The sequence below is a fragment of the Electrophorus electricus genome, chromosome 11, assembly GCF_013358815.1.
Source record: "Electrophorus electricus isolate fEleEle1 chromosome 11, fEleEle1.pri, whole genome shotgun sequence".
In the NCBI taxonomy this organism is placed as follows: Eukaryota; Metazoa; Chordata; class Actinopteri; order Gymnotiformes; family Gymnotidae; genus Electrophorus; species Electrophorus electricus.
The window spans coordinates 11,273,171-11,290,574 of NC_049545.1; the positions used below are offsets into that span (position 1 = coordinate 11,273,171).

Sequence of the window (17,404 nt, forward strand, 5' to 3'; positions counted from 1 at the left end):
ACATGACTTGTGATGAATGGCTTTACAGAAAAAAGGGAAAGAAATGAGAATCCTTTCACACCCCACTGATGTGAGGCTTTGGTTCATGTTCCTATATATTCCTACTAATGCTGCATCTCACGGGAGATTCTTATATGATACTGCACCTTTAAATCTATGTGTGCTCCTACTGTCCAGGTCTGTCTTCATAGAGATGAATGGCCTCAGAAAGTAAACAAGCATGTGAGGGAATCTAAGAGATGTCTGGGAAGTTGAGCTGCATGTCCCTCACCATGGGTGGACAGATCAGGCAGCTGGTTTCATCTGTCTTTTTGATGGGGTGCATTGAGGTGTTGCAGATGGTTCTGAAGCCTTTCAGTGAGAATTTAAAATGAGGTGTTTTATTCAGCAGTGTTTTTGTGTACATCATCTCTCCATCCTGAAAGCCTGACACTCTTTAGTTCATTGTGAGTTTGTGTACATCGGCAGTGTCCAGTGGATTAAAGAATGGTTCAGAATTTATGGCCTGATTTTTATGGGCCTGATTTTTCATTCTGATCTGCTGTTCTTCTTTGATTACAATATGCCCTCCCCCCCCAAAAAAAAAAATTATATATATATATATATATATATATATATATATATATATATATATAATACAAAAAAATTAAACATTTGTAACTTTTAGAATTTTACAACTACTCTACCTGGTAATGAATGAGTGTAGTGTACACATTTGTTTGATAGTCCCTGTGCAACTTATGTGTGTAGAAGCACACACATACACACACACAAACACACACAAACGCACACAATTCTGTGATCTTCAAACCCTTTCAGGTGACAAACAATCTAAAACAACATCTGCCACAAATTCTAGCACGTAAGTTAACATCAACAGACATACTCAGGACAATAACAAGTTTCCTTTCATAGGAACTCCTTGATCTCTAAGACCTTTGAGACAAAACAAAGCCTTCTACTTTCTGAAGAAGTAATATGAGGTTCGTGCTACTCACCGTCTAAGTACACATTGTTTGGCTGACAGGTCTGTGCTGCTTTTAGACATGCCACTACCTCACATACCAAGTAGCAGCCTTGCTCAGAGCAGGGTGTTGCGAGCTCTTCAGTGGAGATCTTTTATTGGCTTCATCAATGTCTAATACATGATCTGTCTTCAGCAGGCATTTAATCTATTCCTCCCTACAGTTACACAGCTGTCCCACCCTCTCTTTAAAGCATACTAATCACCAGGACCTGTAATAGCTGTCTGAACAAACAGAGCTGACAATACCAAGAATGGACGGAAATGCTGTCAACACATGTGTACATCATGAATAAATGTTGAAGATTTTTCACAAGGGATGTGTAAGGAACATGTAACTAACTAGTTTAAACTTAACGTTAAAATTGATCAGTTTTGCTACCAAATGTCATCACATTCTTAAAAAAATGTTTCTTTTAAAAAAGTTCAAAATGTTTGTAAGTTTGGATGCAGTTGAGATTGCAGACTCACCACATAAGATGAAAAGTTAATTGGAAAAGTTAATAGGATTATAAATATCATGTAACAAGACTAGTCACCTGAGAAACATAAACATAGTCTTGTTTTGTTCTACATCCATGCTTCTTACTTTCACATATTAATGGGTTCCTGAAACAAAAAGAGCAGAGAATTTTATTTAGCTTTTTTCAGGCACATATTTATTTCTTCACAGTGTTGAATTTGTTTATTTCACGGACTACACAAATCTATTAATAGGTGAGGAGCACTGCACAGAGAGAGGACAGGAACACAGGACAGACCCACAACATCTGGAACAAGGGTGGTGGGGTGGGTAGAGCAAAACAAAAGACAAAGGCAGCCTTGTGCTCACACAAACACACACCGGTGTATGCACTCACACACACACACACACACACTAGTGCAGACATGCTGTCATGCAAACCATTGACTTTTATTCAGAGAGAATAAAAGCAAACAATGGCTATAAAAAATCTAATAACATTTTTATGCCTAAATCATCTATTTATATGCAAAAATATAAATAGGCTTTGTTGTATACATTGCTATTAGATCCTGCATTCTGCATAGGGTGCGCTAAATGTTCATTAAGCACTGACTTTGAAAGAGTGGGTATTATGACTCAAATATGTATTATGAATTATTCTCACACAAATCATACAACAAGTAACCATGAAAATAAAACAAGTCAACAGTAATATGAGAACGCGTTGGAGGAAAAGAAGATCAGACAGTAGCATTAAGAGATAGACTTGACAACTCTCACCCCACCCGACACACTGCTTTTATACAACTATATGATTACTGATGACTAAGTTAGAATTGCACAATAACACGATAAGATCATCATCTTGAGAAGAGTGTCATGCTTACAATGTTCCACATTTAACATATTGCCCAACCATGGAACCAACAAAAGATGCAGACTGGCCTAACCAAGAGTTAACTCTAAAAAAGGCATCAATGGCTTCGTTATAAGATGACAATTGTGAATTATGAACTGGTGTGCTGGCTTGGCTGACAGTACGCGCTCCTGACATGCCGACAGAGTTGGATCAGACTGAAAGACCAGACTTGCTCCCCAAAGTAGACTATTTGGATTCATTACCCGCCGAGCCACTTTTATGCATAGCCTCAACTGAAAAGTGTAACATAAACTACCTGCAGCAGGTATATATAAACAAGTGATAGACACATCAGACCAGTGCAACATGAGAGATTCTTCCATGTCAGTTATTACAGTCTGAGAATTAACCACATTTTCAAGTGGCGTAGGCTAATTCCAATAAAATGGCTTAAAGTTAAACACATCAAAATCTATTTCACATAACCTTATGCTCTGACTACTTATGCTTTGGTTTGATAAGGCGCAAGGAAGCTGAATATTATGAATATAAGCATGTAATTATACTAGCATCTTTATAATAAAAATTGGTTAAAGTCCTACATCTAAAGAGCTATTATTAGTGAATATGTTAATTCTTTGAAATTTCTTGTTAAATGCATTTAAGAAGCTATTACTATCTTTAGGATCTATTTATTATGCTTGAAGATTGAAAATGTTTTAATATTTTTTTCCCACAAAACAGGGTGGAAAAATGTTTTAGATGTGCCTTAGCTGTGACAGTGCAAGAATATTTAAAATTATAGCTTTCATTGCACTATAAATAGCTTGTATATGTTTTTGCACTAAGCAAGGTAACTATGTAAGATTCATTTGTTTGGCACGCCGCTCTCTGCAATGGAACAAGAACATAATAGTCTTTAACATCACCTTAACATCATCTTTACATCACCTTGTCAGTCTTCCAGAACATTTGAAGGTTTCTGCTGGTAATATTTAGTAAACTGCAATATGGCAATATAATATCTCTAATATGTCACATGCACCTCTCATTTCTTTTCTTCATAAACACATTCTCACCCTGAGGCTCCTAACTGCTCAAATACTGTATCAAGAGGATGGAGAATTAACAAGTGGTTTTTCACACATATTTTATATTTTAAATCAGTCCATCTCTCTCCTGTATTAATTTTATAGATACAGGTACCCGATCCAATACACGAGATTGAAGAGGCCGAAAGCAGTTGGGAAGAATATTCGTGAGTAGGAGTCGATTTTGGACACGTGGACATGCATCCTGTTCTCACGCCACGCCCCTGAGCGGCAGTCATCGAAACAGCAGAAAAAGCTTGTGCAGTCTTTCCCATCTAAACACTCATAGGCGTAATCGTCATCCTCATGGTAGGGGGCGATGTTGTTCATCTGGAGGAGAGATGTCCCTGGCCTGATGTTCATCATGCTCGATTTCTAGCACAGAAAAAATTAGGAACGAATGAAGAGCCTATCATCTGTTCAGCTGCATGCTGCCAAGATCTCCTAGGCCTTTGCAAAAGTCTCAGAATTATAAAAAATTATGTATACTATGTTTATATATTATGTATTTTAGAGGTACCACCGGCCATTTTGTCTTTAAATAATAGATATAGTGGGTAAGTCAAGCTATGTACATGAAAATGAATTTGAGAGAAATTATTAGAAAAGTGTGTTTTGTTCTAAAGACCTAAAGGCAAAATGTTATTTAATCTAGGTATGCCTGTTGTAGAGATTAGCTAAAATCACATGTATTCTCTTCTTTTTCATGTTAATTCTAGCATTTAACTGCTTTTGCGCTGCTTGTCCCCCAAGCACAGTTAGCTCACCGGTGCACTATTGCTCTTGGTCTTCTTGTCCTGCCGATTGCTGGTGAAGTAGTGCAGCGTCCCGTACTCCATAAGAGCAGCGAAGGTAAAGATGAAGCAAACGGACACAAACAGATCCATAGCCGTCACGTATGACACTTTGGGTAATGACTTCCTGGATATGGTGCTGAGGGTTGTCATGGTAAGTACGGTGGTGATACCTGCACCGATGAAATATATGTGTGGTTAAGCACAGTAAAGCCTAACTGGGCTAAACCTCTAACGATTTTCCTTAAAGGAATGTAATATTACTTCAGTCACTTAAAGAGGCTTTGACAAAGAGTTGTGTGCTCTGCATCAGCTGATGGGCTGAGGAACATCACCAGCTAGAGGGCTACCTAAAGACGTTCTGGCAGGAACTGCATCCTTGTTGATCCAGAAGGACACCCAGGAGAGCACTACTATCATACTGCAGGGGATGTAGGTCTGGATGGTGAAGTAGCCCATTCTCCGGCTGAGGTCAAAGAAGATCGTCATAATCACGTATTCTCCTAAAGAACAAAAATATAGTCATCAAATTCAGTGCCACAATATGTATTATTGTATTGTAATATTGTATGTATTATGTATTATTGTATGAATTATGTATTATTCTGGCTTGACAAAGCCAAATTTCTGGTTTTGTTCACTTTCTAACATTTTGTTTTTTCTTAATAGGACACATGAACTTTCCAGCTATTCTCCAGACTTTGAATAAAGCCTGTCCTTCAGCTAGGATAGCTCGCATTTGGAATTCTAACCCTTTATACTTGATAGACACTGATAGATATAGTGATGTGTCCAGAATCTTTCCTTATTCTTGGAGTACTTTTTATTTTATATTTTGTCTAGCTGCTGAATAATGAACTATAGTTTTTGAAAAATATGTCTAATGATGTCAATAAGTTAATAGTATGCCTGTAGTTTAAGAGGTTAATGCCTCAGATATTTCATAGTGGAATTTGAAGTTTTCTCTTGTCAAATAGCTGGCTTCAAGTCAAGCTTGTTTCCAGTCAAGGTCAATCATTTCATCTTTTAAAGTTGGTTTGTAAAGCCAACTTCAAACTGTTTTACAAACACTTCACACACCAGACTGAGTATTTGCCACGTCCGAAGTGTTCCGCAGTCCAATAAAGGCGAACTGGTAAAGTCTCCAGTATCTCTGATCTGCTACCTCAACAGCACGTCGCTGCCATCTATACTGAATCTCATTCTTTGGGTATCCATCTGAAATTAAAAATCAAACAAACAAAAAAAACATACATACACATAGCAAGATATATTTAGCTTTTCCCCATAAAGCACACAGAGCCAAACCCACACAGTCAGCTCTAGTGTGCAGCACAAATGCACTTTGTGCACACTTGCACACACACACACACACACCTCTCCATTCTGCCCACAGTGAATGATGACACATATTGGAAGCTGAGAGAAAAAGAGCACATGACATATGTGGGAATGACACACACAGAAAGACAGGGATGTCAAGCCAGCCGGAAGGGATGAATATTCTACAGTGTCCTTCCTCATGGCAGGGTTGGAAGATCATAACTGCGGCAGGCCTGGGGCAATGTTTGGGGTGCTGGATGGCTATAATTAGTGGAGCATAGTGTGACCGGTCAACTGACAGAGGCATTGCAGCAGCGCTCAATGCAGTGGTTGAGGCTGAATGACAAATCGATGGTAACAGTTTAACACCTACAGCTTGAAAACTCCAGAGGACACGAATGTTCATCCATAGGAAAGTTATGCAGCTTAAGGTAGCATTCCGCATTAATAGTCAACCTGACAAAAACAAAATTATAATTGGAAACAAATAAAACAAACACAACAAAGGTTCAGTCTGACAGAGTATATTTTAAACATACTGTGTTGTGCAGGATTTGTATATTATTTGTTTGTGTGTTCTTGCTTAATGATTTTATCTTCTCATTCTTTTATACATTTTCAGAAAAATTACATGATAGTATAAGCTGTATGTGTCACAAGATAGCAAAAGCATTGTTATTATTATTATTTATTTATTTTTTTTATTTATTTTAATATATAAAAGAAACAGTACAGGAGTATAGAAGCACAGATTTCAGATGCACAAAAGAAGTCAACCAAAAGCACCTGCTGGGTAAACAAAATGGCTACCAGCGACATACCTCAGGGTATACATCACACGTCCATTGCTCCAAAGGCGCAGAAGGCGATTGGGCGTGGTGATCCAGTGGGCGTCAGATTTGCGGGAATTGCGGAAAAATGTATCGGGGATCCAGATCTTTCCTACCATGTTGCTGTTTAGCATGAGGAGCTTCATGGAGCTGTTGAACTTAAGGCGACTGTCATACCACGTCTGAGCGAAGAAGATGTCTATTGTGTACTCCTAATGACCATAAAAACAGATGTCAGACAACTCCACCATACATGTTACGACAGCTAGAAACACCACATCTACAAATGCTGTATTTTTTTGGCATGAGCTCACCATGTTGATGGGGTCCACTGGGCCGATGCTGTTCACATACACTGCCGTCTCAATCACAGTGGGTCTTACTGCAACAATGCACAGCTTTGTTGGGCTCACCTGGCCTTATATTTGAGTAATACTAATACTTTTTCCCTGATTCCAATAGTTACTATGCATTTACAGAACAAAGTATCTTTACATCATACTCTGTCATACCAGAAATATACATGTGAAAAGAAATGTCTAGATACTGTAGACGCTGCACTATTTCCAAAGCCTCAGAGAAAAACAATGCAATTCTAAAAAGATGATGAATCACAGAGAGCCCACAGGTCCACCCCCTCACTGCCTGCTCTGAGCAATAATGAACTCCACTCATCTTTCCTCTCCATCTCTTTGCATCTTCCACATGCGCATAAACACACAGATAAAGAAGGAACAGCAATACTGATCTGACTTTGTCTTGCTCTGACACCGCTGAGATCAATTTGTATAAACAGCGGAGAAGTGGTCAGCTCAACACTCCCTCCAGCAGACAGAACAGAAACATGAACAGGGTATCTCACTACACATTTAATATCCCTGAATATAGCACGATATAGGCAACAAAAACAGTTTCATGAAGGATTAGGAAGACCAAGAACATTTCAGTTTTGGCTTTCTTCTAAATATACCCTCATCAATGGGTTTCACTAGAAGAGCAGGCAACTTGCCTCCAATGTCTGGTATAATTCCTAGCATCTCTAAGAATGTGATGGCTGCATGACCACGGCTGATGGGATGAGAAGTGAGTTCAGGAGGATGGGATCTGGTCCAAAGCTGGTGTGACAACTTGCCTCCAATGTCTGGCCGCAGTTTGTTGTCATAGCCCTGCAGTAATTTATTCAGGATGAGGGTGACGTCGCTTTCGTAAACCTTTGGCGATAAAACCCAAGTTTTGTTTATGGGAACGTCCTCATAATCTTCCTCTTCGGTTTTACTGGGCTCTAAAGCCATGCTGATAACATAAGGAAAAAGAACAAGATCCATTAGATGAGAGAAAGAAGTGAAAAGATCGTTTAAAAACCTGACATTATCTATTAGAGTTATGGTAATAGAGGAAAGGAGAGAGAGACAGGCAAACAGACTTACAAACAGATAAAAGAGAAAAATAGTTTTAGAAGCTCTAAGTAGAAATGGTTTTCATGAGCTAAGAGTGATAGACACAAGGAGATAGAGGGGAGCCGTAAGAAGAGCATGAGTGTATGAACATATAAAGGGCATCATCTGTTACTCTAAAGGAGCTGAAGTCCTGAACCAGTGGCACAGGAAATCTCTTAGACGAGTGCAGCACTGGAGACTGAAAGAAGGGGTTCTAATAAAAGAATACAAGGATTAATGAAGCCATGCTTTGGCACAAGATACAAGGGAAGAGCTGAAGGTTAAACACTTAAAATTAGCACTCACCTTCCACGTCATTGCGAAAGATTGTGGAAGCCAAATGCTCTTACAATTTAGCAATTTTGCCCAAAAATATCCTTGCTAGTACCATTTTTATTGGCAAGTTGTGTTTTCAACATGCTTGGAAAAGAAACATAAGCACCCACGTTGTTCAGATGAACAGGAGGGTGTCTGATGACTAGCATGTCACATAACAACAGGGTGGCAGAAGCTTTCTGCCACTCTTTCCTCTCAGGGCGAGCATATAACTGGGAAACCCCAGCCTCAGGCAGGAAACCGCAGAGCTGTAACTCAGTCCTGAGTCCCAGTGGCAGAGCTCTCTGTGCTATGCTATTACTGGCTACACTCTCGCTGGAATGACTATTACATTAGTAATAGGTCAGAAAAGTTCTGAGGAAAAGGTTTCATCTCTGGCCTAAAGAAGAGACATTTTAAAATACACTAAACTTAGCCTGTGTGGTTATTATTATATACTCTTAGACAGCCACTGCCAAATTAAGTATGTATTTAAAATACTTTTGCTAAGTACTTTTGTGTTTTGCAAAGATCTAGTATGGAGCTTCCCCACAGTGATAATGATTGGCAGAATGCTGGCCATGCTAAATGACTTTTTTAAACTCAAATCTAGAGGAAGATTTTATCCTTTTGGGACACTCCATGCTTCAATCTTTCTGCGCTCTCAAGGTTGGCAAGTGTGGATTGACCACCTTCAGATGTTCTGCATCTTAGGGATCAAAGCACGCCATGCAAGGCACTGTGATGTGTTTCTAGAACTACTTTGTCTGTATGCACAACACACAGCCAACATGATGGCCATACACCCACTATTCTAGCACCACTGCAAGTCCACATTTTAACCACCCATATATAAAACCAGAGACAAGAAAACACAGACATATCATGTACAAAGGACATGTGCTCATGCCCGAGAGATACAGTATATAATCACTGAAATTCAACATCTGATATAGTCTGTTCTACTATTGGTGAACTAGATTGCGCTCGTGCTCTCCGTAATTGCGGTTTGCAGATAATGAAAGCCACAACTGTAAGAATTTATTCTCAGTGGCGACTAAGAAACAGTAAGAGTTTTCGATTGTTTGTTTGTTTTTTTATGATTATTCTTGTTTACCGCATAATGGATAAAAGAAAACAAATGGATCTTACGTGTTTTATAAGGTACACCGCCTGACCCTTTACTTACAACGGCAAACATTGCATACCCTAATTGGGCGTCTTCAGTAAGCTGACAGCTATAACAGAAGGTAACGTTTTGATAACAGTTTTTTAGGGGCCAGGCATTGTAGACTTAAAAACGAGGAATATAGTGACCGTTGCAGCTTAGAAAATTAGAAATTCGATTTCAGTTTGGTTACTTGATTTTTTTATATGGTATACTGCGGGCGGATTTTGTTGTTTTTTGCTGAATGGTTGCGGTCTGAAGTCTCTCCAAGGTTGTTAACGGGAGTGTCATTGCGCGTACTGGCTAAAGCAAGCAACGGCAGTGGGCTATCAAACAGATTACGCGCAATAGCCATATGACATAGAATCTCCGTATCTTACCCATTTGAGGGGGAAAAACAATTGTCTTTTGCTTTAACAAATTTGAATTCAAGCGCGAACTGTCGACCCAGCAATTTAGCATTGCTTGAGCGCCTTAAAACGACTCGTATTGGTTTGCAGTACTTTGAGTGTAATTCAGGCAATAACATTAAGACACACTGAACAAACTGTCCGCTGTTGGTTAGGCTTTAGGTCCACCACCGATTACATGTCTCGACATTTCGCCTTGCTGCCCTGAAAACTTACCAGACCCCAAGCAACCCAGGCAACAGCCAGACCAGCGTCTCTTTCCTCCGGCGGCGATGCAGCATAACCATGGCGAAAATACACTCTCAATCAGAACAAAACGGCCTTGGAAATTCTACAATTGAGAAGGAAAAAGCGATGAATTCATGTGTGCTCAAGCATGTTACGGAAAGCGAGGTTGTGGAATATTTCAACAAATGGTATCGCTGAAAACAGCATACATTCAGCCTATGGCGCTGCGATCCAGTGGAACGATCGAAAAGAGGGAGACGAAAATCTCTGTACAGTATGTGGCGCGCGATGTGTCTGTACGTGAACGTGGGATTCCGCTGATTGCGGCACCAGTTTTCCCTTCGGTCATCTGGCGGTCTGCTGAGCGAGTCGCACTCGATGTTTTCGCGAATTAGAAAAAGAAACGGCCTGTAAGAACAGCTGACTGCTTCCCATAGACTCCCTAATCAGTGACTGAAGGGCGAATTATAAAATCCTCACAAAGTTTTGCTGTTTTCGATACTGGAAAAGTGATAGTTTATAGTTCAACAGTACAGTTTTACTGATGCACAACTAAAAGTGTCGGATGCATTAGCCTACGTAATTCATGTAGTTCCTTCCACCTTTAATACGTTTCGCAGTAGGGTAATCAAAATCAATCGAATATTTCAAAGGTCACATTACACCATTCCTTTCCAAATATAGTCCACCAAAGAACTTTCAAAAAACACGAAAACATGGAAAATTCTTGTTGAAACAAAGTTTGGACAGAGCACTCAACCATTTCACTGCGAGTTATACTGTGTATGACTATGTGTGTGACAAATAAACCAAACTTGAACTTGAACTTGAAATGATAAATAAATCTAAAGCACGCTGACATTGTGTCCCCATTATGGTGTCCATGCTTCAGGTTGTTCAGGACCACGGAGAGCTCCCAATCTCTACATAAACACTATTCAGAACATTTTCACAGTGTACCCAGTGTAACTGTCATACAATATTTGGCCTTCTCATGATATTGACTTGTTGTTTCTATCAAACACCATGGTACAATGTGATCATGGTTATTTGATCTGTGAAGTTCAAGAAACAACATAGAATTTGCCATTTGATGACTTATTACTTGAATTAAATATCATTTTGTAATTTTAATTAGTTGACTCCTGATATTAACTGAATGAAGTGGTACTGATACCTAACCCATATCAACCCATATGATCCCATATCAACACACAGGGGACATAGAACAGAATAGAACAGAATAGCTTTGTGTAGGAAAGTGACAAAATGTCTTTACATTTCATCCTAAATACACAGTGAAGCATGACAAATATACAGTGGTCTAATAATGACAGAAGAATGGAAAAAAAGCACTAAAATGAATATTTGTTAATGAATAAATTTGCCCTATCCCATGCTACTCTACAATTACAAGACTATACAATCATTATCATCAGAATTGTGCTGGCACTACCTAAAGAAAATCAGGGGGCTTTTTTTTCAAGCCAATCATTAAATCAGTGTGCATTCTAAATGATGACGCATTTGTATGCAGGTGTGTTCTTACAAAAATGAAAGGAAGAAGAGAGATGAAACATCACCATGGTGATGTCAGCCATTAATATTCTGAGACAGTATGATAAAGACTCCTAACACGCAGACAGTGACACCAATGGAATATGCACACACACATGCACAAATACACATCCTTATGCATATACCCCTCTACAGTTTATTAATCATTGGAAATTTTGGCTGAGAAAATGACAATTGTTCAAACAGGCCACATTGGTTTGTTATTATATCAGATATTCAGAGCAGTGCTACAGCATAATTGATGGGATTTATTTGTTATAGAAGAAAGTTTGAAATGAGATGTATTCATATTAATGCACCTATGATAAACACTTACCCTATTAACTTTTCTAATTCAAGTCAAAGGTATACCCAAAGGATACTTTAAATCACACTCAAATTATACACACACAGAGAGAATAGCCGTTTCTGTCAGACAAGCTAAACATCAAAGCTCTGTGCATGTACCCACAGTTGCCAAGCAACTCGACCAACACCTCATTCACAGTCGGCCAATTTGTTGTGTAGAGGAATCCCGACTCCCTGCTCTTTAATCTCTTTCATCTTTGTGCTTTGTCCCTTTGTCTAGGGATTATTGTCCTCTATTACAGCTTGTACCAACACATGGAGTAATGCATGTAGGTACACTTACACATACTGTATACAGGCTGTTATAAAGTCAGATTTGACTAGTGAAATTTTCATGGTGTTCCCTACACTATAAAGTCATATATGCGCTCCTTTACTTTGTAAATTGCAGTTTTCAATTAAGTTTGAAAAAAATATGTAAGTACATTATATTGTCAAAATATGTGAACACATTTCCTAATTACTGAGTTGACGTGTTTTAGTCACACCCTTTTGGTAACAGATATATAAGGACATAGCCATGTACTTTTCTAGACAAACAATGGCATTAAAATGGATCAAACTGAAGAGTATGGTGTTTAAGCATGGCATTGAATTTTCTACCCTACTAGATCTGTCCCAGTCAATTGTAAGTGAACTGTATTGTGTACAGAATAGTGAATACAAGAACTCTGTGACTGGAGCTTCATGAAATACGTTTCCAAGGTTGAACTGCACATAAGCCTAAGATCACTATGCACAATGCCAAACATCAGATGGAGCGGTGTAAAGCACACTGCTACTGGACTGCGAAGCAGTGGAAATTTGTTTTCTGGAGGGACGACTCAAATATGAATGTCTGGCAGTCTGATAGACAAATCTGGGTCTGTCAGGAGACTGCTTCTTATCAGAATACACAGTAAAACATAGTAAAATTTGGTGGATGAAGGATAATTGTCAAGTGATGTTTTCCAGGGTTTGTGCTAAGCTCAAGTTCCAATGAAAGGGAGTGTTAATACTACAGCATACAAATAGATTTTAGACAATTATCCTTATATCTTTGTGGCAATACTTTGGGGTAGACCATTTCCTATTCCAGCATAACTGCCCCTGTGCAAAATAAAGGCATGGTTTGATGAGACTGGTCTGGATGAACTCCAGTGGACTGAACACACAGTGCTCTGACCTCAATCCAACTGAAAGGTTTTGGGATGATTTGTAATGTTGATTTTAAACCAGGCCTTCCCATTCAACATCGGTGACTCATCTCACTGCTTTTTTGACAGAATGATCTCAAATTTCCACAGGCTTTCCACAATCCTGAGGAAATCCTTCACAGAAGGGTCATTGTTATAGCTGCAAAGGGGAGTCCCCATAGTAACAACTGAACATTTGCCCATAAGAGAGTAGGGACAGTGACAATTCCCTTTTTCTAATACAGTATATACTGGAGGCTTTGGTGTATCTAAATTTCAGCAAAAAGCCAATGTTTGCTCAGTGTTGTTGTCAGTACTCACATAACATGATTCTCACAATAATTAAGTTTGCAAAGATTTCTTGAATTATGTTAGATTTAAGGAGTTCTGCATTTAATTCATCATCATAATTAGTCTGAACAGTAAAATAAATTAATACATTTGTTTAAATATGTTGAATGGCTTCAAATGAATATCAGGATATTCATATCTAAATGAAAAGTCAAAATATCTTTTTTCATTAAACATTGATTTTTATACATAAATGTCTATCTAAGGTGCCTTCAAGTAAACAGGAAAGATTTGAGAGTGGAGATGCACATGGGTTATTTGTTACTCTGTTACAAGTTTGCAGAAACTGATTTATGAAAACTGGATATTAGTGAGTGTCATTAATTAGTGACTAAGTACTGTACTGCTTATCAAGGCCTCACTGAAGGGCCTGCAATGCATTTTTATTTACTCCTGACTCTAATGAAAACACAGAGGAGCGTTAGACTTGATCAGGTCTGTAAATTCTGTACCAATGTGCCTCTAGGGCTCCATTTTTAATATCAGATTTTTGTATTTGAGAGCCAGAGAGACAAAGAGATGAAGAGATTGTTAAATTGTAAAAACAGAATATAATGTACTATACATTTTATTGAATTCATGGCTTCATATATTCAGACAGTAGTGTTATATTAATTTTTTGTTGTATTTATTTTCTCTATTTTTATTCAGGGCAATAATCAAATGAATTCTACAGCCACAGACTGTGTGTCTGTATGAGGCCATGTGCAAAGAGAAAACCACACAGGGAATGCAAAAACAAAGGAAAGCTTTCACTTAAAATGTTTTATCCTGTAAAGAATCCTGAAACACACACACACACACACACACACACACACACACACACACACACACACACACTCACAGAAACCCACACTCACACACACTTACACACTCACACACACACACACGCACTCACACATACATGCACTCACACCCTCACACACACACACACACGCACACACACACACACACACTCACACACACACACACACACACACACACACACACACACACACACACACACACACACGCTCTGTAGCATACAATATAAGTGAGCTGAAACAAACTTTCATGACATCCTTGCAAGCCTCTCTTTAAGTCAGAACCTATGCTTAACCCAGCTGTTCAGGGCTCACTCACCTGATCTTGACCCTGAGTGGCGCAGGGGAATTATGTCTGAGCACTACTGGACACATCTGTGCTGACAGATGATTGTTGGTATCCAAAGATATGTTTTTTCCAAGAACTCTTGTCTTTAATTTCAGCTCTGTAGTCAGAGTTGAATCTGTTACAGTTAGATATTTAATGCATGTTTACAGAATAAAAAGAGAGTATCAAGACTATTGAAGCTGCTGGGCTTAATGATTATTATAATTATAACTATTAAATTATTACATCAAGGCTGAGGTGTTGCATCTCATTTACTGTTCCTAATTTTAAATTCTGCTGGTCATTCAAAGGTAGCATGCTTTAACAAAGCATGTGGATAGATGAAGAAGAGCGATGAATGAATAGGAGAATTAAAATATTTTAAATTAATGAAGTGGGAAACAGAGAGAGAGAGAAGGCTAAAGGGAGAGCAACACAGAGATGGAGAGATGGAGAGAGAGAGAGAATTTGCTTGACTGGCATGTCTGGCTTTTAAGCTAAGAGAGAAAAGGAAAGCATCCACAGCAGGCTGGAGTGTTCAGCAGGCTTCCTGCTGCGTATCGACCAGACTTGTTTCAGTTCATCAGCACAAGGCTATGCTGCTCCAGCTCTCCTGCTGAGCATGGCAGTTTGTGCTCAGTTTGTGTGTGTGTGTGTGTGTGTGATAGAGAAGAAAAATGATGGAATAATAGGAGTTTTAAAATAAAACAATACAAGAAATAATTCTCTGAATTAATGACATCGGTAGATCATTACCTTCAGCTGTTAAATAGTTTGCTTGTCATGGCAAACGCATCCTTTTGGCTTTCATATTTTTCCACACTTCAGTTAGCAGGTTGAAATGGTATTTGTTGTTATTTCAACGTTGAAAAATAAATGTTTGAGAAATTTTACAAGGTCATGGTTAAATTCATTTCACTGGCAAACCACAAACACATAGACACACAAAGACACAGGGAGGGAGGTTGCCCATGGAAACACTTTACTGCAGTCAGGAGCCTGGGCCCTGGACCAGAGAAAAGCTCAGTTTGTGAGTCTGCAGGAGTTCATTCATACCCCCACATCACCACAGAAGGACCTTTCCTCTGAACAATGCAGGAAGTAGAGCAGCAGAAAACAGATCATATTGGAAAATAAATTGTAGCAAAAAAAAAAAAAAAACATTAGAAATATCAATAGCTGGTTTTGTCAGATGTGTGAGTCCTGCAAACATTTATAATGAGATGAAATCTGATTTAATACATGTAATTGTTTCTACAGAAACAATACTAAGTCATTATTTCATCAGTACAATTGTCTTACCTATTTGGTAATAGTTCACACATTTTCTCTTCTGCTTAAACCATTAATTGCAACAATTTTGGTTGGTTCAACTTCATCAGCCAGTGTTATTATTAATTTTAAAAGAATTTATAATGAAATCTTCTTCTGCAGGCAGACAGTAGAACATGACCAGTTCTATATGGCTGCCTATACAACATCCAGCTACCTTCAAATCTATCAGGCTAAATTGAAAAAATAATGCTTCATATTTAACTTTAACTGAACAACTCAAGCACTCCTTTAGTCTGAAACATCTGTGTTCACTGTGTGCACACACTTCAAGTGGCTACAAAAGTGCTCATTTATCCTTTCCACTAAATTCACAGTGAATATTTGCTATTAACATACATCTAATTTGATTCTGGGAAATGCTGGTGATTTAAAAGGTTAGAAATCAAATCACCAAATGTTTTACTGAAGTTTTTAAAAGTACAATGACTATAATTTGGACTGTCTTAATTTGTGTAACAGTCCAAATGTACATATAAAATATTTCCCTATATACTATAGTTGCAATAACCCTTAATAATAATAAAATACATGAGAGTAGAGCATCTGATGCAGTATCGGAACCCTGTACCAGGAGCAGGCAGCAGCAGACAGGTAGGGATCAAGTCAAAACCTTTGTACTATGCAAAAGAAATCTGACAGAAAATCAGCAGTGATTTAAAGTGTCAGGAATTGATTTAAAAATCAAATAAATAAAGTGCCAGATTAAATTCACTTCAAAATGCTACATATGGATGCAGAATTGCTAGTCCGTGTGCGCATACAATAGTGCAGTTAAAACAATTAGCAAGTTCTGTCTGACATAAAGCTTTTTTGTTTCAATCTTAACTTTATACGAAGACACAGACACCTGGTGTATTATATGTGTGAGCGTAACTCTTAATATGTCACTACAAACAATTAGTGTGTGAGATAATAATTCCTGAATGCCCAATGGATGATTAACAAATACACATTTGTACAAATTCACATAAAGAACCTCTGAAACACATAGCTTCCACAACAAAAAAATTGCGTGGCGGCACTGGGGTGGATAGAGTGTGGAATCTTTTCTTCACAATTTTAACACTGCATTAAAAAAAGTAAAGATCTAAGAATGGCAACTGCAGAAATTGTAAATGATGCTACATACTAAAAACAATACAAAATAAATAATTACATTTCATCCTCAATGATGCACCCACTACAAGGTTTACTCAGCAATGCAGGAATATACCCTATATGAGGGATTCAGTTTTTGGTCCAAACTGTGCCATTCATCATCCATCGTGCGTGAGGATGTAAATAGTTATGTTCTTATTGGGAAGAGGACTATAGCACCACCCCACCCCCAACAGGGTCTTATTGTTAGCTAATGAACTAAGCTGAGTACTTATTATGCTTCTCAAAGCACACTGAGGTGCATGACAGGGATCTGAGGTGCATGACATGGGACTATGGCGCGTGACATGTGTCTAAGTTATGTGACATGGGACTAAGGCGCATAACATGGGTCTAAGGCTCGTGGTATGGGACTAAGAGGTGTGACATGGGTCTGAGTCACGT

At 38.5% G+C, this 17,404-nt stretch overlaps 1 protein-coding gene across 1 annotated transcript; it reads right to left on the reverse strand.

Moving 5' to 3' along the window:
- Positions 1–2,282: 2,282 nt before the first annotated feature.
- Positions 2,283–10,244, reverse strand: gabrg1 (gamma-aminobutyric acid type A receptor subunit gamma1). The gene is made up of 10 exons (XM_027023582.2): positions 10,154–10,244; positions 9,933–10,047; positions 7,520–7,680; positions 6,702–6,769; positions 6,379–6,599; positions 5,931–6,013; positions 5,315–5,452; positions 4,585–4,737; positions 4,208–4,407; positions 2,283–3,815 (listed from the first exon to the last, which is right to left on the reverse strand). The coding sequence occupies exons 2-10, from the start codon at positions 10,001–10,003 to the stop codon at positions 3,540–3,542; spliced, it is 1,371 nt and encodes a 456-aa protein (XP_026879383.1). The 5' UTR covers positions 10,004–10,047; positions 10,154–10,244; the 3' UTR covers positions 2,283–3,539.
- Positions 10,245–17,404: the final 7,160 nt, after the last annotated feature.